Source organism: Plectropomus leopardus, chromosome 10 (genome assembly GCF_026936395.1).
Source record: "Plectropomus leopardus strain MGB_pleo_1.0 chromosome 10, ASM2693639v1, whole genome shotgun sequence".
In the NCBI taxonomy this organism is placed as follows: domain Eukaryota; kingdom Metazoa; phylum Chordata; class Actinopteri; order Perciformes; family Serranidae; genus Plectropomus; species Plectropomus leopardus.
The window spans coordinates 21,229,910-21,250,712 of NC_142185.1; the positions used below are offsets into that span (position 1 = coordinate 21,229,910).

The 20,803-nt window shown below is 39.9% G+C and overlaps 1 protein-coding gene across 3 annotated transcripts in view; it reads right to left on the reverse strand.

The window, feature by feature from the left end:
* Window positions 1–20,803, reverse strand: part of LOC121948780 (FERM, ARHGEF and pleckstrin domain-containing protein 1-like) — an 86,971-nt gene that overhangs the window by 12,723 nt on the left and 53,445 nt on the right. For all 3 annotated transcript variants that reach the window (XM_042494246.2, XM_088083280.1, XM_042494245.2), the window contains 13 exons: window positions 19,678–19,782; window positions 19,531–19,573; window positions 19,050–19,128; window positions 17,088–17,185; window positions 15,817–15,931; window positions 12,922–13,069; window positions 12,643–12,738; window positions 12,394–12,557; window positions 12,213–12,281; window positions 12,031–12,124; window positions 10,806–11,019; window positions 4,663–4,850; window positions 2,690–2,779 (listed from right to left, as the gene is read on the reverse strand). In XM_042494246.2, the coding sequence (XP_042350180.1) occupies window positions 2,690–2,779; window positions 4,663–4,850; window positions 10,806–11,019; window positions 12,031–12,124; window positions 12,213–12,281; window positions 12,394–12,557; window positions 12,643–12,738; window positions 12,922–13,069; window positions 15,817–15,931; window positions 17,088–17,185; window positions 19,050–19,128; window positions 19,531–19,573; window positions 19,678–19,782 (1,503 nt within the window). The remainder of the gene's footprint in view (window positions 1–2,689; window positions 2,780–4,662; window positions 4,851–10,805; window positions 11,020–12,030; window positions 12,125–12,212; window positions 12,282–12,393; window positions 12,558–12,642; window positions 12,739–12,921; window positions 13,070–15,816; window positions 15,932–17,087; window positions 17,186–19,049; window positions 19,129–19,530; window positions 19,574–19,677; window positions 19,783–20,803) is intronic.

Sequence of the window (20,803 nt, forward strand, 5' to 3'; positions counted from 1 at the left end):
TACTTCTCTGCCTACTCTATTGCCTTGTAGCACTGTCAAACTAGGCAGCACTGATCAAATATGAAGCAAGATTCTGTTACTGCGTTGCATATTTCTAACCTTAATTGTTCTCAGAAAAATATTTTAGTGTACTGTTTAGCTGTAAAATGACAAAGTTGGTCCAGCTGGTTTGTGGTGCTTCATTTTGGCTCAACTATTTTCAACATGCGGCTGAGTAACAACTGTTCTTATTTTAATGCTAAACAGCACACTACAATGGTTGGAGAAATAGGCAATGTGGTAACAGAATCTTGATTCATATTTGATCAGCGCTGCTTTGTTTTACAGTTCAAGAGCAGTTAACACAATTAACATGCTGCATTAGAGACTCCTCTGCTGTGATTGTTAGTTTTTGGTAAAATGTGGTGGATTATAGCAAATGCTATTAGAAGCAGTAGGGAGAGGAACATATTTGTTTTTCACAGACATCTGCCTCATGTTCCTCTGCGTGGATATAATAACCATTTCAACAATTATGACAAAAGCTCATGTTCATGAAAATTAGCAACTACAGCTTTAAGGATCCCCTCCAGACATGTTTATCAAAATACCCTCCTGTTAATAAGTTGTATCTGGTATGTTTTTTTTTCTCCACAAAAAGTTCAGTTACTGAGGTAATAATTCTTTAAATCACATCTACTCACTGTCCCTCATTGAAAAATCCAGAATATATATATGTGCAAATATTTTTAAATCTTAAAACTACTAGATGTCTCCTACTTCACTGAAAAGTCAGACCTCAGTGTGTGTGCATGAGAGGTTTCAAGTTTCCACATCACACTTGTTTATGTAATATACTGGACCATGATCGGCTGCAAAACTAGTCGTGATATCACAAAAGCCTGGTCATACATGACATCTAAACTCAGATTAAAAAGGGATAATTTGGATTTATTTAAAGCTGGGTTGAAGAACAGGCAAGAGTGCCGCCATGGATGCTAAGCAATGTACTAATGTGGATGAGGGAAGCAACAAAACATATTTTAGTCACCTAAAAAAAGTAGTATCAGTTCATGTGTGTGCTGTATTTGGGATAGTTTTCCCACATTACCTTACCATCAGACAGTCTCTTTTGACAGTGAACTGAAGCTGTTGTACATCAAAGCAAACAGACTCCATGGACAAAAACAGTCGTTTGATTTTTTAGATGGTTACAGTAGGTTTTGCTGCTGCCCTCAATCCACAGCTGTACAATGGTTAGTTTCCATGTCAGTACTCCAGCCTGCTTCTCCACGCTGGGGAGAGCTGACTGTCATCTACTCTGACTATAGATAAGTACCTCATACAACGCCAGTTAAAAATAAAACCTTACTATCTCTTGAGCACAAACAAACTTCAACAGATGAATATGAAAATGGCCTTCTGGTGTCTGCACATACATCATTCTCAACAGGGAAGGTCAAACATTCGCAATAAGGAAAAAAAACACTTTTGATTAGAGGGAAACCATTTTCTGGCTCAGAACAGACAAAGCAACCATGTGCAAAATGTAAAAGGGACAAATCAAGTATTAGATAACTGCCATGGTTATCTCTCTGTCACATCAGGTAACTCAAGTACTGATTTTCTGGTCTCGAGTTAATAAAGAGCTCATTCAGTGAAAAGTTTCTTACGAGCAAAGACTCTTCAAGATCATGTGTTAATGCAGATTTTCCCAGGATACTAGCAAAAGACCTTTATCTGTGTGCTCTGCTGTTGTACTTCAGTCTTGTGACGTCTCTTAAATCCCTTAATTGCCTGAGAATAAATGGAAAAATCAATAGCCAATCACCCTTGACACTATTGTTCCATTAAGTGAGATTGAAGTCAAACGTCGCATGTTGTGTGTTTAACTGCAGCAGGCATGAAAATAGCTTTATTCAGCCGACGTGATGAGAAAGGGATGTGGGTTTTAGGAAAAGCAAGCGTTTCTAGAAGGGCTTGAGAAGAAACGCCAGCTGTTATTCGGATGACTTCACCCCAAACAGGGCACACAACCAGTGTACAGGCAGAGAGACTGCTCACACACACACACACACAGCTGTAAAAAGAACGAGGACACGAGCCAACCCAAATATTTATGAGATGTGTGAAAGGCTTCTCTGAAAATTACAAGACGGGAAAAGCTGTAGCCTTCTGAAGAAAAGCCAGAGAAAAGGAATGATGCATTTTCTCCACATGCATGTGCCGAATCAGACAACAGCAGCGCTTCACTACGGCCTCATGAGAACATCCTCCTTGAAGGAGCTGTACCGCACATTTAATATCCTGTGTTTTGCTGCATTTCCTTTGAGATACTATCAAATGAAACACTGTCCATATGCTTGTACCCAGCCAGTGAAATCTAAAGGAAAAGACTGAACTGGGGAGCACATGCAGAGAGAACATGCGGCTAAATCCATCTATCTCTTTAAACACAAACACAGTTTAGTATTCACAGCCTTGAGTGAGACAGATAAATGCATTTCAGAGCGCGGGTGTGGGGAATGAATAAAAAATGAAATCGCATCTGCCAGAATATCCCTGTGTCACTGCCTGACTCTGTGTTTTGGCGGGCGCTCTGCAATGGAGCAGCTAACCGGAATAATCAATGTTTTCTCCCCAGAGGACAACGCAGGAGAAAACAAACAGTGGAGCAGCATGTTGGCAAACTGGCTTTTTTTTCCCTCACCACAGTCACCACCTCCAGGTCCTTCAGATACGTCCTTTCTGTGGTCAGCAGCTCCTTGGCGATGAAGTAGGCTCGATCTGTTGGGAACCTCTGCAAAGACATCAGAGAGGAGACTGTGAGCGAGAAGAAATTAACTATCCAACTATGAGCCAAAAGTCCAGCCAGTGTTATGGCTTGTCTAACCTATTTCTTTGAATAGACTTCCAGGAAAATACTTCAGTCCCTGCGGAGAGTTATTTAGGACAGGTAATCTAGGTCCACTGCTATTTTGAATGTAAGACAGCAGCTATGATGCACAAGTTTAGTAAAAAACAAACAAAACTGATACAACAAAGCAGCTTTTTGGAGCTCTTTTTTGTTGCTTTAATCAACAGAAGCTGAAGCATTAAATCCAGTGGTAACAGTCAGAAGGAAGTTGTTACATCTTTTACTCAAAGGGACAATTCACCTAAAAATCAAAAACATAGTTTGCCTCTTACCTGTAGTGCTATTTATTAATCCAGATTGTTCTGGTGTGATTTGCCAAGTGTTGGAGATATCGGCCATAGAGATGTGCCTTTGCTCCGATATAATGGAAAAAGATAGCACTCGGCTTGTGGTGTCGAAAGCGCCAAAAAAATACATTCTAAAACTCAACAGCAATGTCTCTTTCCAGAGATAATGGCCTGGTTTCTAAAGAAAACCCACAGACCTTGTTGAGAGCAGTTTCATGTAAAAACTAGAAAAGTGCACTCAGTCAGGTGCAGATCTCTGCCAGGTAGCTGCCTGAGCTGATCAACTCAACTCTAGTAATTCCAGCAGATGTGCTGCAGTGTGTTTTAGAGGCGTCCCAGAAGCTAAATAAAATACACACCCAGTGTATAATTGATGGAGCCTCGTGCGTTAGCAAAACAGATCAATTTCTGAGTTGCAGTCAGACAGCGAGGAGCCTGCAACAGATTAGGTTAGGCTTCTTGTTTTTAGCCATAACTTGCAGCTTAAGAAGAGTAAGGAGTCAGCAGCTGATGGCAGTACCACGAGAGGTCCATGAGTATACAGAGATATACAGTATGTGCACTCAAAATATGAGGCTGATTGCTCCAGCAGTATGTGAGATTTACTGTGGAAAGATAGATTCACACGCTAACACTTACACACACACACGACCAAATGCATGATCCCCTCCAGGCTCACATCTAGGGAAGATGACTTTTTTTATTTCTACCGAACTACACCAGACAGCTGTATCACCACTCAGAACGAAGCGTGCATCTACTCAAAGACGTGAGGCTCGTGCTTGCGACAGCGCGAGATACAAACATTATTGGCGTCCCCTTCAGCTGAGCTGAAACATTAGCAAGCTCAGTGGTGCTAGGTGAGCTAGATGAACGCTGCTCCTAAATGTCTTTTTTTTGCATTTTGAGCACCACAAGACAAACCAAGTGCCATCTAGGTCAATTCTATTGAAGAGAAGGCAGACATCTCTACAGCCGACATCTCCAATACTCAACAACTCACATCGAAAAATGTATTTTTAAGGTGAACTGTCCCTTTAAGTAAAAGTAGTAGTACCACGGTATTGAAATACTAGTAGTGAATAGTGAAAGTCTCACTTACTTAAATAAAAGTGTTTAGTATTATCATCAAAATACACTTGAAATACCAAAAGTAAAAGCATTCATTATGCAGAATGGCCCATTTCAGAATGATGTATATTATATTACTAGATAGTAATTATTGATGCATTACTGTGATTATCATTTTTATGTTGCAGCAGGTAGAAGTGGAGCTAAATTTACCTTTATTATTAATCATACATCATAATTCATTAGCTGGTTATATTTTGTATTGGAGTGTAGTAAGAAGTATAATATTTGTGGAGTAGAATCATAAAGAAGCACAAAATTAAAATACTCAGCTGAAGTACAAGTTGCTCAAAATTGTACTTAGGTAAATTAACTTAGTTATATTCCACCACTGACTAAATTACAAACCTTCCTCCGAACCTCGTCTTCATCGTCAGTGCGAATGCTGCCGGCGTCGTTGAGCAGCGGGCTGGTGAGGGGGGAAGGTTGTCGTCCGTCGGGACTGTGGCTGCACAGCTCGAGTGACTTCTGACCGTTGACCATGCCGTGAGAGTGGCCAGAGGATGCAGACAGGTGAGGGCTGTTAGACACCACACCTGCATGAGATCAGCAACCAAAGTAAGGAAAGAAAAAACAGAAAAGTGAGCGACTCACACAGATGTGAAAACACAACATTAAATCAGATATATTCTTAGCATTCACCTACTTAAAGTCTCAGATGGCTGGAGTTTGGCACATTGTGAGAACTTTGCGACTACTATTAATCAACAGCTACTCTAAAACTCACATTTTTATATAAAAGCCCCTAACCTTTTCTGAAATGTGAAGATTTGCAGCTTTTCTTTTTTACATCATTGTAAATGAATATCTTTGGTATTTGGACTGCTGGTCGGACAAAACAAGACATTTGAAGATGTCACCTTGGACTTTTTTTTAACATTTTCTGACATTTTGTAAACTAAACATTTAATTAATTCACAGAGAAAATAAGTGGCAGATTAACTGATTATGAAAATCGTTAGCTGCAGCGCGACAGAAAAATCAAAGTCCATAGACACTCTGGTGACATTTTGATATGAATTAATCTTTCCAGCATTCAATCCCGAATCCAACATGACAAACATCGCCCATTGGGAAACTATGCAGGCTAAACCAGACTATCTGAACACTTTACAAACACAGTCTGACCTGGGATCAGTGTCTTCTTATGCAACACAAGAAAACTCTGCCTGCAGAGAGTAAAACATCAGCCATGACTCACTCTACAGTCCAGACAGCTCTAGCAGTCTCCGTCCAACGTCAATCAATACTCGAGCTGAGACACATACCGCAGGATGATCAAGAGGAATAGCTTACTTAGTGTCAACTATACTGACGATGTTCGCTGAGCTTACTTACTATGCCTTAGCTGCAACTTGCCCACCTGTCTCTGCGGTCCTGTGTGTCGACACAAACACACACTCAAACCAGCACCAGCACAACTCTGGAAAAGGATTTACTTTAAAACTTCATGAAAGGAAGGAATGGAAACCACAGTGTACTTCTACAAGAAGGCTACAAAGGAGAGTGGTAAGGAACTACAGTATATACACAGACATCCACCAACCAACGCTACAATACTACAGGGAGAATGAAGAGGAAAAGTCTACAGTGAGCACCAGACACCAACCTCTGGGGTCTCAAAAAAGATTCAGAAAAGCCTCACTTCATAAAGGTCTTCTTTATTGACTCTAAAAGAACATATATACATTGTTAAACGAATAGAAACCTTGAGAAAAGCAGCATTAAAAGGTCAAAGCCAGGTTAGAGTATAGACAGACACTGTGGTTGAGTAAGAGACTGAAAAGAAAGCGTAAAAGAAGTGTGAATCCATGCAGACTTCGAGACCTCACCTAAAAAATAAACAGATCTTTATGACTATTGAAATAAACCGCCCTGTGACAATTTCATGAATTTGTTATTGCTGCACTTAAAAAAGTCAGCAGGTAACGAGGAAACGCATGCATTATTCAGTCCGTGAATACAAATCAAGTTTTACATCAATTTACTGGTAAAAGTGACACAGTGAGGTGTCAAAATACTGTATATCAATAAATGTCTTTTTAAAATTCAGTCCCTAATCATATTACATGATTCTCTAGTCTTAAAATCTGTTCTAACATTACATTCACCAGTCTGTTAAATTAAATCATGATATTACAGTAAAGTGACAGAGAGCACTACCTGTATGTAACAGAACATACACAACATGCAGAGAGCAGGCAGGGCACAACAGCATGATGCGGATCACGCGCATGGTTTAGTGAAAAACACCCTGAAGGACACCGGTGGCTAAAAACACACAAGTCTCACCCACAGACCTGGAAATCTGAACTGACCCAACTCATGTTTTAAGGTTTGGAGTTAAATGACCTAATTCGCAGACTGGTATTTTCTATCTGCTCCAAATTATTTCTTTGTCTTTGTACGGCAGAACATTCCAGGTCTTAGGGAAAGCTTTGTGCACCAGAGAGGGTTTCCTCACACTACAGTGATCCAGGAACTCCCACAAATAAACACATCTTCTCCTGGGTTTCATAGTACGGTACTGACCAGGTCATGTAGCTCTCAACGTTTTGTCATTGATAATGTTAATGATCACGAGGCGCATGCACAGACCAGGCATTACGATATTATCATGATACATTATTATTGCAATATTAAATGTGTTGTGGTATGCTTAGTATTGTAATAAATCATATAAAAATAAAATATTGTGATTTATTACCATTTTTAACTGCATATTATGTCCCCAAAGGAAAACCTTCTCAGCATCTGTCTTATCTAATAAGATAAAGTTTTCAGTCTGTTCAACTCACTACAGTCATTTTTATTGCAGCAAAATGTATCTAATAGACTGAAAAAAACCCACTTGATTATATTATTCTAGTAGGCTTCCAACAGTATTTTTATTTGTGCTATTATCTATCTATCTATCTATCTATAAAACTTCTTAAAAAAATACTTGTCGTCCCAGTTAAGATACAATATTGACACAAAAATTTTGCAATACTATGCTGTATTGAACTGGAGATCTTTGTAGCAGGCTACAGGAGCTCCTATTGTAGTTGTAATTTGTCGTGTTCATGTTGAATAACCCAACAATTGGGAATGAGTCACTGATAATAATGAAATATAAAAATAAATGTAGAATTCCAAAACACATCAATAATTTAAAAGGCTAATAAATAATAGATATCGATCAGGAAACACGGCAAATAAAAGCACAAAATCTCCCTACGCTGCTTGACGTCAATGCTAAAAGTGTCTGGAAGCACACGTCAGAAGCAGCTGGCAGTGATGGATGAGCCAAGAGACTCTGTGCTTTGAGGTGTTGCCCTTAAACTGCCTTTCACACACACAGTACACAGGCGGTTACTAAAACCTGCTTCTATTTATCTGCATATTCCCAAGCTCCTGTCATTCTCAACCTGACGTACTATCTGCTTTGGAATAATTAACCGTACGCTGGATCACTGCAGAGAAGGAAACCCAGATACTGGTAATCTCACACTGACTGTAGTGAATAACGAAACAGGTTCACATGCAGTCACAGCTGGAAAAAAAAGACAGAAAAGAAATGACAGTTTCATGCTGACAGACAGACAAGTGCTTACATTGGACAAAGAAATAAAAGAAAGAACAGAATGAAGATCATCGCTTTATGAAACAACACAAACATGAGGGCAGACATGCAAAAGAAATCTGGAAAAGTGACCATAAAAAAAAACAAAACTGCCACGCCATTTTGTTTATGAGATTGAGAACTTGGTAAAGTAGTACAGATTTTGATGACACCATAGCTGTTGAAGGACTAAGCTTGATATGAAATAGATACTCGAGCAAAAGTCAAGTGCAGAGGGGGATGTCAATAGTGAGCGTAAGAGCTGTAAACTGTTGTGGAGTGGCTAAACTACCACTGCAACAAACATTTACCTTCACCTCAGCCTGACCAAACCACTGCTGCTCTTTCTAACGCTTTTAGACAATATTCACAAACATATTGCGAGCTTATATTCACTTCTGTTACTGTATATTTTGCAGGTTTCTACCACCTCTGTAAATAAACAGACCATTCTCATTCCCAGGTTGTCAAGTATCGCTCTTTGTCACGTCCCTCAGCATGTGATTCTGTGATGCTGAAGACACTCTTTAGCATCTTTCTAAGATGCAACGAGCTTTTAACTAACTTCAATGTAAACCTATTGGCAGCATCACTAAATGTGCAGATCAAGTGACGCAGTATAAAGTGCGAGAAAGTCTGTGTGGGGACAGTGGGAGGAGAGGTGGACGCGTCTAATAAACACTTCCACTTAGAACATGCCTTTTAGTGTCCTCTGTCTATCAAAAAGTCTGTTTCAGTGTAAAAGCAATGCAGACTCTGGCTCCAAATGACATCACCAGCACAATAGGGCCGGAGCCGTGATATTTTGGCTTCCTCTTTGTACAGTGGAAGCAAGTAGAGACGATTTGTCCATCTTTATATACAGTCTATTTTTTTTACCCAGGAGAGGGTCTCATAGATACGTCAAAGGGTACCCTCATGACACGTCACATGCCAAAGGCATAAGGAAGTGTGGGTATTTGACAACCTGAGATGAGAACATTTTGGAATAAAACACGTTTCTGTTTCAAGTTAGTAACGAGCAGAAGGTACTGTAAACATAAACAATACTGAATTGCAATCAGGTGTTCAAATTGCAGCATATTATTTTCCACTCCGACTGCAGACACTTCAGGCAGATACTTACTACTCTAACAACAATCACAGGCCAGATGCAGCATCAAAAGTATCAATCGATCAAACAAGACAGAGGGATTATTCCCAATAAATGTCTATAAAATCAACAATTACTGCCACAATTTACACTTCCACAGGTCTTTTAGTACTCCACAATAGACGTATAATGAGTACAAAGTGTTTAATGCAGAAAACTGTACAACATTTTACCAACGTAATCAGTTTAATAGCAAACAGAAATGTCTGCGAACAACAGTGAAATATCTTTATTTCCCTATGGGAGGTATAAGGCATCTGAGACACAGACAATGAACGACTCACACTGACTTTGTTCTAAATGAAAAGTGCAACTTCAGCAATCAATTCTCTTTTGACCATTCTCAAGTTTAAAACTCCTCTGTAGTCTGTAGTTTCTAATAATTAATTTAGTGTTAAATCCTAACATGGCACTTACGCATATCTGCAGGAACATGCTAAACAATCAGAGAACTGGGAGGCTGATAAATAAACCCTCCTCCACGCGACGAACAAGAAAACCCTGAGCAGTTTCTTTCCTTCAAGAAATTTCGTAAAGGGAAGTGCCTCTCCATGAAAGAGAGACTGATGCTGGGCTCATAAAGTGCTTCTAGTAGGTACCGCTGTGCTTCAAAAGACTACTGTGAACATGGAGCGTGGAGATTTGAATCGTCCTCTGACAGAAATAATCTGTCACACACTGAACCCTGCTTTTCTTACACCATCTGGACCCAATCTAAACCCTTTAAACTCTCCTGTGGAGATGATTTAAAGCTCTCTGTGCGCTAACAGCTGAAAATCTGTCCGCCATCCTCATCACTGAAGGCATGGCATGCGTCCTCATCTGCCTCCTCATCCAGTTGGAGGCTGCCAAAGGAAAACTTGTTCCTGGGTATAGCGTAAGTAGAGTTAGCCTCCACTGGATTACCAGCTGTCAGGGGGCTGCTGCAGTTGCCCCGGTTTGTCTCCACCTCAGACTCACTGGACTCTGAACCACTGGTGGTGGTGCAGTCATTCATGTGAATCGGCCCCACATGTGTCACACCGGCCTTCCCTAAGCGCTTCTGCCCCGGGCTGGCCCTCGACCTGCCCGCTACTGAGAGGCCATTGGCCACCATGCGGCGCTCAAGAGCGGCCATACGTTCAGCCCGAGACAGGACAGGACGTGATTCATGGCCCGGGGATGATGATCCCTGATTTGGGTCTGCCTCAGAGTGGTGACGCACTTTGTGAAGCTTTTGTAAACGAGAGCGGCTCGGGATCGGGGAGTATCTTCCCTCCTCGAAGTGAGGAGGAGCAGAACCGAAGCCATTCTGCTCAGTGTAACCGAGGGAGCTTGACTGATGATTTTCCATAGCTGGACTGGTGACGCCACTGCGTGAACCCATATGTGGGGCTGTGAGAGGGCTGCTGCTATGCCTGTCTCTATTGTGGGCACTGAGGTCTGGCATATGGACCGGACTCTGGTCTACCTGTTGATATGACTGCTTGGGAGAGTCAACCAGCTCAAGACTCATGCTGAGCGATTGCTTAGAAGAGGAAGGGGACTCCCTGTATCGCATCCTACCAAGAAAGTGCTCCTGCTGGGCCTGCAGAGCCCCATTTATGCTCCCAGTGCCAGACCCCCGGCGGAGCATGGGCTGCTCCCTATAACTGTGATTCAGCCTTATAGCCTGGTTATATTCACTATCTAAGTCACTGCAGTCAACGAAGGGGATGGAAGAGCTGCTGCCTGTAGCAGCCCGAGATGCTGGACCTGTACTCAGATGTTCTGGGTGGGTCTGTCGTGTTGAGCCTCTTCTCTCCTCAGTCCTGGACACAGACCCCGTTCTCTCCTCATGGCCGTTTCTCTGGTGAGATGGGCTCGCCCGTGTGGTCCTCGAGGCCGAGGGGTCTTCTGCACTCACCAAAACCGACTCCTTCCAATGACGCCGAGAGGGAGAGCCTAGTCTGTCCACGGGAGCACCAATCTGACAGAGAGAGACACAGGAAGAGAATTACAGCATTTCAAGAGTATGTTTTATTAAAGCTGTGGTAGGCTGTTTCATTTTGGCATAACCGAGCAAAAAAAAAACCCATCATAAACTGTAACTCAAGTGGACCTAAAGAAAACTAGACTAGTTTAAAAAATCTAGCTTGTGATGGGGGAGTTTGGCTAATCACAGGTCGTTTCAGAGACAGGGCGCTGCTGTTAGCTGTTTTATAAATGCAGATGTGCGTGCTTGTCCCCTCTGTGAAAGCCTGATTAAATGGCGAAGAGTCCTGCAGAAAAACCTGCCTTTCCAGCATTGGCATTAATTGCAAGTTGGCATGTTGTTAAAATACTCAAGTAAAGTAAAAATACCTTAAATTTGTACAATACCTGAGTAAATTTACTTTGCTACATTCTACCCATGAATTTTTCTACTTTAAATCTACATTCTTGACTGTTGCAGTATTTTTCCATTGTTTTTATTTCTTCTTAATATGTTTATTGTATGCAACAATCACCAAGGCAAATTCCCTCTAAGTAAAAACTTATGTGATAATGAACCTTATTCTGATTCTGAGTATCCCCTTGTTTGGGTACTGTCCTCTGCTATATACTTAAAACCTAATATTCAAATTTAAAACAGGGCGACTGTGGCTCAGAAGGTAATTTATGGAGGTTTAGTCTACATGTCAAATTATCCTTGAGCAAGATATTGAACCCCGAAAAAAACCCACAAAATTGGATGTAGCAAGTTATTTCCAAATGAAAAAATATTTTGCAGAGGATGTGATTTTCAAATATGACCTGGAATATACTGAGTGTAATACTGAACAATATTTTAAAAAAGAAACTTTTAATGCAAAGTAACTGTTTTCTGTAACAAAACTTGAAACGCTGACATTGAGGCTTTCTTTGTGTAAATGGGTTGCATAATGACCTTATTGAGATTCATAAGCTGACATGAGGATAATTGTCAACTGTCAATGCATTGAAAAACTGAGACACTCACATCTACTGGCACTTCATGGCGGCGTGGAGAAGGCAAAGGCGACAGGCGGATATTATGTTGGGCGCGACTGTTGTGTTGGACCCGACTGTGTTTCCTGGCAGACAAGATGTTAAGGGTCAGCATTCAACACCCCGAGCACCCTCACCTCGACCAAATGTGTCAAAAATGTCTGCAGCCTTTACCTTTCAAATGGGATCTTTTTAAACTCAGACTCCCTCACATAATCAATCACCTGCTTCTGTGTGCGGCCGCTGCAGAGACAAATACAGGAGAGATGATAATGAGCTATTCTTGGAGAGCCGTTAGTGATTTTGGGAGACTGCAGTCCTGAGAGACAGAGAGCAGCTTTATGATGCAACTCACCTGAATCTGAAGGAGGAGCCTCGTGTGAAGAGCACAGGCTTAGGCTTGGGCTTAGGTTCCTCAAAGAGGCGGAAGAAGGCGTGGTATTCCACACAGATCTTCCAGAAGACTTTACAGCAGTCCCTGCTGCCCATCAGAAACTCCAGAGTGTCCTGATATGAACTCTGGGGAACATTAAAAAACATGGCTTAAACAGAAAAACACTGATGACTTTTGTATTTTACAGTGTGATTGGGGGACATCACTTACATTTAGATCTGGTCTCAGCTTGATGAGGAAACGTTTCCTCTTGAAACTGAGTTTACGCACTTTAGACCAGTTGAAGGCGTTAATCTTTGTGTGTCCCTGCAATGATGAAAAATAACATTTTATACTTCTGGCTTTAAAAAACACAACATTTTTTACCACCAAACATCTACTGAGGTGCACCTACAGCACAAATAACTCACAAGTTTTCTCATAACCACATCTGTATCATGCAGACGACTTACTAAATCACATGTTGACCGACAAAATTGTTTGGCTGACCTGAAAGACCAGGACACCGGTGTGAGCCACAGCCAGGCTTAGCCTCGTGCCCTCACGATCCTTGGCAGGGTGGAGACGAATCCCATACATTTCCAACCTGCGTGCCACTTCTAGTAACTGATAGTCTGATTCTGCTGGTGTTTGACCTCTAATAAAATAAAACACAACAGTGACATGTTAGTGAATAAGGCTGGCCATGTTTTATATTTCTCTTATTGTCAACTAAAAGGATTAGAGATTTTTTAAAATCTTAACAGATGAAAATGTGAGCGACTCTACACATGATGACATATAATGATGCATTTAACAGTTTTGTTCCCACAGTCTCTGGAGAGCAGCCTGTCCCCACCTGTAAAACCAGAAATCTAACAAATCTGTCCAGGCCAAACGTGACTGTCTTTAGAATAAACAATAGTGGCAGAAAACGGGCAGGAAGAACTAGTTTGTAGTTTTTCAATAATTTTAACAGAAAATTCATTAAGCAAAAAGGAAATAAATATAGTTAAAGTCATGGAGATGGCGTGGACATGGCCTGTTCATGTTATACGGTGAGCTGGAGATAAGTCAATTCTGAGTTGAACCCCAATAGAAAATGAAAGACCGCCAGCGATCCACAGGGCTCCCTCCTTACAACCTGATTTTGGATGTTAATATTAAACATACTGAATATTTGTAGTAGTAGGGTAGTGTAGTCAGTTGAAGCTAGATATGACAAAAATAACATTTAGAAATGGCAGAGCAGAACAAATTGATAATATAGTAAAAGAATTCTGCGTCCACATGTAACAATGTATTTCATGGCCACCATGTCTGTCTATAACGCGGCCTCCGAAAGTACACGACCTTCTCCACCATTTGTTGTTGCTGTGTGAAGCTTATGACTCTGCCCTTTAGTGCCATTTATTGACTGGATCTATGCCAAGTATGGAAGTATGAGGGCTGTGACAGTAACAATGTCCAAAACAGACACATCTATTTTTGTACCTAAAAGGAGAATATATGAGTCTTTAGCACGCCTCGCACCACAGGAAAGTGTGCCAAGATGATCTTTAGAAGCCTAAAAAAAAAAACGCTCTTTGCTAATGATTGTCAGGAGGGGATAACTGGGTCCCAAACTGGTTTGATTCTCATGTAGCATGCATAATCCAATGAAAAGGTCAAAACAAATAAAAGCTAGGTCATGCTACTAACAAGAGTTGTTTGTGTAGCAACAGCCTGACATAACTTCTTCTAATCCATCTATGTCAAATATTGTCAAAAACTACTAAAAAAAACACAAATCAGCCAAACTGCTGCGCTAGGTGACATATTTCATCATTACAATGAACGCCGGCGCTTCAGTTTATTCACGTTAATACTTTATGCATAGTTCTGCTGTAAATACTCCAGTTAGCACCAAATGCGTATTAATCTGCAGCTGCAAACAGTCCTCAGCAATTGCACTATTTAATTATGTTTCCGTCACATTTGCTATGAACTACAGTGCCCAGCTGCATTAGGAAATTGCTAAGCTTTTTTAAAAAAGAAAATAAACCATCTATTTTTGATCTGTTTTTAAAGGTTAAGAATAATTGTGCTTCTGGGGCTGAGAGCCACAGAAAGGGCAAGGAAGTGAGGAAGTATTGAGTGATAAACTGGCTCATTATTGGTTTTGGTCTATTCATGAGATTTGTCGACATTATGAAAAACACACACAATAACAGTGACCTTATCCTCAAATCTCCACGTTGGTATTGTATAAATGCATGTTTTGAGAAAAAGAGGCTGAAGTAGGGAGGGTGAATTAAGGCACAGCTAAATTAAAAGGGCTAATCTTACTTCCAGGTGTTAACACTTTGACTTAAAGTGCAAACTGTTGCATTCATTATCCTTTCAGCAAATTTTCGGACAAATAAATTAAATCCTGGCTTATCGTCCTGCTGCGTGTCTCACTAATTGAGGTCAAAAGGCCAAGTCTGAGTGGATCCAGGTTTCTAATGTTTATCTGAGTTTTTGGAGCAGTGGTGGAAGGTTGGGAGGGGTTGCAAATACTAACTAACTTTCCTAATTCTTATCAGTGGATAAGCCTTCCTGTTTCCTGTGTGTGGTGCTTAATAAAAGATTTAACTCAGCATGGCACCCGGCCGAAAAAGCTGCAGTTTCAGTTATCAACTACAAAAAAACCCTTGGTTGGAAAACGGGCAAATGAGAGAGCACTCAAATCTAACGGAGCTCCTTTCATGTAGCGGCTGCCCACTGTGTGTCCACCTCTGGCACACAGAGGTGAGACAAGGCTTGGCAAAGCTCGGATTCAAATATGTGCACTGATGAGAACATTTTGAGGGAGAATGGTGGGAGGAGATCTGGAAAGTTTCCAGTCATATACTCCCAGCAGCATACCACTCTTAAACTCCAGGCTGATATTTCACTTTACTTCACACAAACTCCTGCATTGGACATGTGAGAATAGGCTCAGGAAATCTGTGATTTTAACCCACTAACCCAGCTCACAACAGCTGCGTGAGTCATTTGGTGGGTTGGAGTAAGTTCTCAGTCCTTTTTTGGGAGCAATGCAACCTTTTGTTGAAAGAGAAGTAGAGAAAAGTATCCAGCTCTGGCCACAAGCTCAGCTTACAATGACTAGTTTTTCCAAGTTATAATAAAAAACTGCACAGAGCATTCTCGAGAAAGAACCCATTCATTCAATGATTTCCTGAACGTGTCGCCTGTATAATGAAACTTCCCCACGGGACATGCACAAGCTCTGAAACAAACGATCTTGTTCATGGGTAAGGAATAACTGTTTTTCAATCATGGTTTCAGTGACTTACGAACGCAGCTAAAAAGAAACTACGACTAGGATCAAAGAAATGCCTTATGCACACACCACACAGCACTCCAGTTCCAGAAACTCACATATTCTTTGAGTGACACTCCATGATTTTGTCAATCAGGGGCATTTGATCTGGGATGTAGTTGTTGTTGAGGAGGTGTGACCGGCACTGACTCTCCTCAAAGTCCCCGATCTCAGCTGAAAAATTGGGGAGAAGAAAGAAGAAAGTTCATGTTTTTGTTGTAGAGATAATAAAGATAGGCAACAAAGTAAAGGGGAAAAAAGTCAGTGTATTTTCATTGCTTTACTTTGCCTTCAGACAGCCCGCTCCGATGGGGAAGCAGTTCAGTTCTGTGCCCTTGCTATAGCCACCAGCCTCCACTGAGAAAAACAGTAATTTAAGTTTGCTGATCACAAGAGCTGCTGCCTCAATCAGTTAGTTTTTTTGTGTTATTGTGTGAGTTTGGTGTTTTTGAATAAACCATTTAAAACACCAAAGTCTCACAGCAACACAAAATTTAATCGATGACGGCAGCCTCTGTGTTCAGCAATGTTAAATGACTATTTTTCTCAATGGGGATTGGCTTTTAAAAGACAAATACAACAGTTTGAGTAATCTGTTGGACTGCAGTAAAGTAAAGCGGTGCTAATATTTTCAATATAATATAGACTTAAACTGTTTTTTTGTGTGGCTAGAATACATTTTACTGCTACCCCTACCCATAGCAGTGCATTGCTTAGCTTTGATGTCGGTACACTCGCCTGCTTCTCCAATCTGGGGCGTGCCGACTGACATGCACTGTATGAAATACACTGACAATGGATAAGTACACATATAACTTCACTTTAAAAAATCTGAACTATCCTTTTAAATGTTTCTTAGCAAAGATTCTCAGAGTCTCTATACTCTACTCCCCCAAAATGTAAGTTTTAGGGTAATATTCATGTGAAAAAGAAAAAAAAAATCTGCTATTTTGCATGTTTACTGTACATATGGACACAACATTTAAGTAATCTCCATCACCATGCATGTTGTCTTTGATCCCTTTTAGCTTACAGACTGTTGCTCAGAAATGTCATATATATATTATAAAAAATGCTCAGTATTTGCTGCCATGAGGTTGTTCTGAAGCAGTCGTACAAGATTATATTCAGGCATCTGGCTGAAAGGTATCCATAGCAACACACAGATAATCAATTTGCAATGCTGCACAGTGTGCTATATGACAATGTTTGATGATAAGCTCTGTGTGGGGGGAAAAAAGCACAATGTGTCTTTAAAGACAGTTATCTGATCAGTGGAGTCTTTGGTCTCTTGAGCTAAATGAGGGAAAAACAGCCATGATGAACTTACACTGGATAATGTAAGAGACCATCAGTGCGGCACTGGTGTCGTTGCAGGTCAGACGTCCACAAGAAACATCCTGTTTGATCTGGAGGGCAAACAGGTACCTGGACACAAACACAAACAGCTTTCACATATTCGGTAGAGCAAATGTGGTCGCGGTTTCCACAGGGTGTCGACCGGTATCGGGCACTTAAATTTAATGATTTTAAAGATCTTTTCAATATATTTTTAACCTTATTTAAGACTGAAATGTTTTTACTCAAGCATTGCAGTTAATTATAATGGTAAGGAGTATTAGTACACTGTAGTGGTAGGTTTTATGTAGGAATATGGTTATTGGGACCACTGGACTCCACAGATAATTTGTTCATTTGTGCAAATCTGAAATGGACACGTAAGGCATGTCCTGTAAGTTCCTGTCTCTTTAAAATGGCTGCTGTTGCCTCCTTTGATCATTCCACAAAGAAAGCCATTTGAACTCAATTTCCCACAGGCCTTTGCTTTTTCTTAGATTTTATATTGTGCATTCATTTTTTCTTTATTGTGAATAAATACTTTGTAATCATACTTGCTGTGTGTTTAATATTGTGAATCTGAAATGAATGAATCACCAACCACTTTGTCAAGAACTCCAAGTTTTGTGAAATTTCATCTTTAAAAATGTAAATGAGGCATTATCTAATTAAAAACTTACTGATTTGAAAACATTTCCAGAACAGAAACCAAATATTGAATAAAGCCTTGTTCAAAATTCTCGTTTCACTTTGTTGTCATATTAGAATCAAATATTTTTACAGAGATAATTTTATATAACTCTTTTTATCACTCCTTAAATTAGAAAATACTGCCAACAGCTATAAAACATTTGGCCCCATTCTGAGATTTTTGCATAAATTCTATATATTATTATCTATATATAATCAAAGCAAAATAGCCTAAAATCTGACCTGTGCATGATTTTACACGGGGAGTCTTGCCTTAAGGCCAAATGTTAATAAAATAAAATTTAAGACATTTTAAGACTTTTGAAGGACCTGCAGACACCCTGTTTCAGCACCGGAGCAAGATCAAATGAAACTCAATTAGACACACCATGTACTGAATTGACACTGGGTGTACAAGGGAGCTTCTGTAACTAAATTTCGGATTAAATATAATGTACCGCAGCTCTTTTAATTTCACACAAGACTTCCAAAAGAAGTTGGCACAGGTGCACATTTTGGATTCAGTGATTAATAAGTTGAGTGAAGTCATTTATTGAAGATTTACTGACTGTCTCGTGTTACAGTGCTGCTCCTCTTGGATGTAAGCCAGAGCAGGAATACAGTCTTAATAAAAGGTATAGTAATAAGTTTAAATAATGAAAATTAAGTCATAATATCAAATACAAATGAATGGACCAGAGTGTGCACAAAATTCAGAGGTCCATGGATAAAAAGTGTTTAAAAAAAGCCAGTTTCATCAATGCACCTGATAAAATTCATAGTTCTGCTACCTGACCTCATGATGGAGAAGGGCCCACTTTGGCAGGAAAAAAACAAGAAAAACCACCAAAAGCATGCTTTTTAATAAAGGTGAGGTCTTAACCAAGCCTAACAGTACATACCCAAGAGTGTGAGAGGGACATTTACTTTCTGTACGCCTATTATTTATCCACTCTGACCATGAAAATATGCAAGTCATGAGCCCGCTCCACAGAGGCGAGGAAACAGAAACCAGAAAATCATTAGCTCCACGCTAATCTCCAGAGGGCTAAATCAGAAACATGGCAGCCATGACACAAGTGCAAAGAAGAAGAGGGAATAAATCTTCTGGGAACAGGAGCACATGTTTCATTTATGTTCTACGATCGCTTTCAGTCACAGCTGAAGTCATTTACGTTGACAGAATGTAAATAAATGCACATTTTGGAGCCGACTGGAGGACATGCATGATGCAGAGATAAAGGGAGTTCATTTATGTGCTCACCTTGTCAGCTCCTCCAGGAGCTGGGCGTGATCTGGAGGAAAGAACTTCACAGCAAACCTCAAGATGGTGTGCTTTGGTCCTGTGTGGGATGAGTTTTATAATAAAACAAAACCATCTCAGTTGTTAGTTTATTAGGTAGAGCTAAACAAAACAAATGCAGTCATCCTCCGAAACAAATATTAAAGCTCTCAAACAGATTTAAAAAAAAAAAAAACAACCTTCATGAAGATAATATTTACTGTAGGACTGTTGTATTTGACTGCAGTTTTTTTTTTGCTAGGTATACCAAATAACCTGACCACTAAGTGTAGGTCTCTCAGTGAATTTTTCTTGGTAGCATAAAATACAAAACAGACACACACAGCTCCAACTATTTTGTTGCTCTTAACTGATTCAATGGCTTTTTTTCAGGTTGAAACAGTGAAACAATTAAAGAAAAAGATGCCTTGAAAAAATGTATAAACCATTTAGAAACACTCACGTCTGAGCTGCTTGATAATGGGCTTGATGTGATCTAACCAAACCTGAGGAGAACAGAGGATAAAAACATCACTAAGCAGCCTCTTACAAGCAATACTAATTCTGAGATGTATAAGAGGATTTTGCTTCAGTTTTTATCCACACTCACCATCATCTTCTGATGGTTCTGAAACTCCAAACCAAAGTAGTCGCCCTCGATGAGGTTCATGTGGGAGCACACCAGGTCGAACAGCACCTTGCCTGAGGCTTTTTGCTGTGAACAGGAGGAGAAGAAATTCTGGTTAAAATAACACTCGTCTGTAAAGCAACTGTGGCTGGACTGAATGTAATTTTTTTTAACATTCGGAGCCTCTCTTAATGTCACCACCTTAAAACAACGTTAGACACCCCTGAACAAAATCCTCAATTTAAACAAATTGATTCATCAAATCAAATGAGTTAGTTTTTTGTTTACTTTAATGAATACATATTATTTATGGTGCTTTTAGATTGCTGGTAGAGCTTTAACATGGGTGTGTGCCTCACTTTGTGTGCGGAAAGTGGGAGAGCAGACAGTTTTTTTGACTGCAGTGAAAAATGTTTCTGAATGACTAATCACCAACCAATATGGATTAACGATAGGGCTGAGTGATGGGGAGAAAATCATTTAAGATGATATATATTTTACAAAATTTTGGCAATGGTCACATCTATGTTTTGAAATAAATTTGGACTTTACAACTCTCTGCAGATACTGAACATGTCTGGATTGCATCTATCGTAAACAATCCTAGGCAGCTAGTAAGTTCATTTCAGTTTTGTTGCAAAACTATATATGGAAGTGACAATAAACTGGTTCTGATTCTGAAAAGAGGTTAAAATATAAGCTGAATTGATGAGATTTAATGGAGATGGGAAATGGGACAACCTGAAGCTATCTGGAGCTTATAGGGGACACTAAGCAGATAGTAATTAAAATATGTTTACTAACACACTATCTAGATTTAAGAGAAAGAAAGTGCATGCACTTTACATTAACACTGACAACCTACAAAACTCCTTGGACTAAACTACCCCATTGGTTAAAGAGGTAAGATACCACACCTGGAATCTAATTCTACAAATAGTATAATACTAATAATATTAGTGTTGCCTAATTTTTATCTGAAACTGTACATTATTACTGGGTTTAAAGAGAATAAATTCAAAAAAAAGAATGAATAATGATTTTGAATTCAAATGTCAACATTATGAATGAAGCTTCAAAGCTTCAAACTATTTGATATGAGAGACAC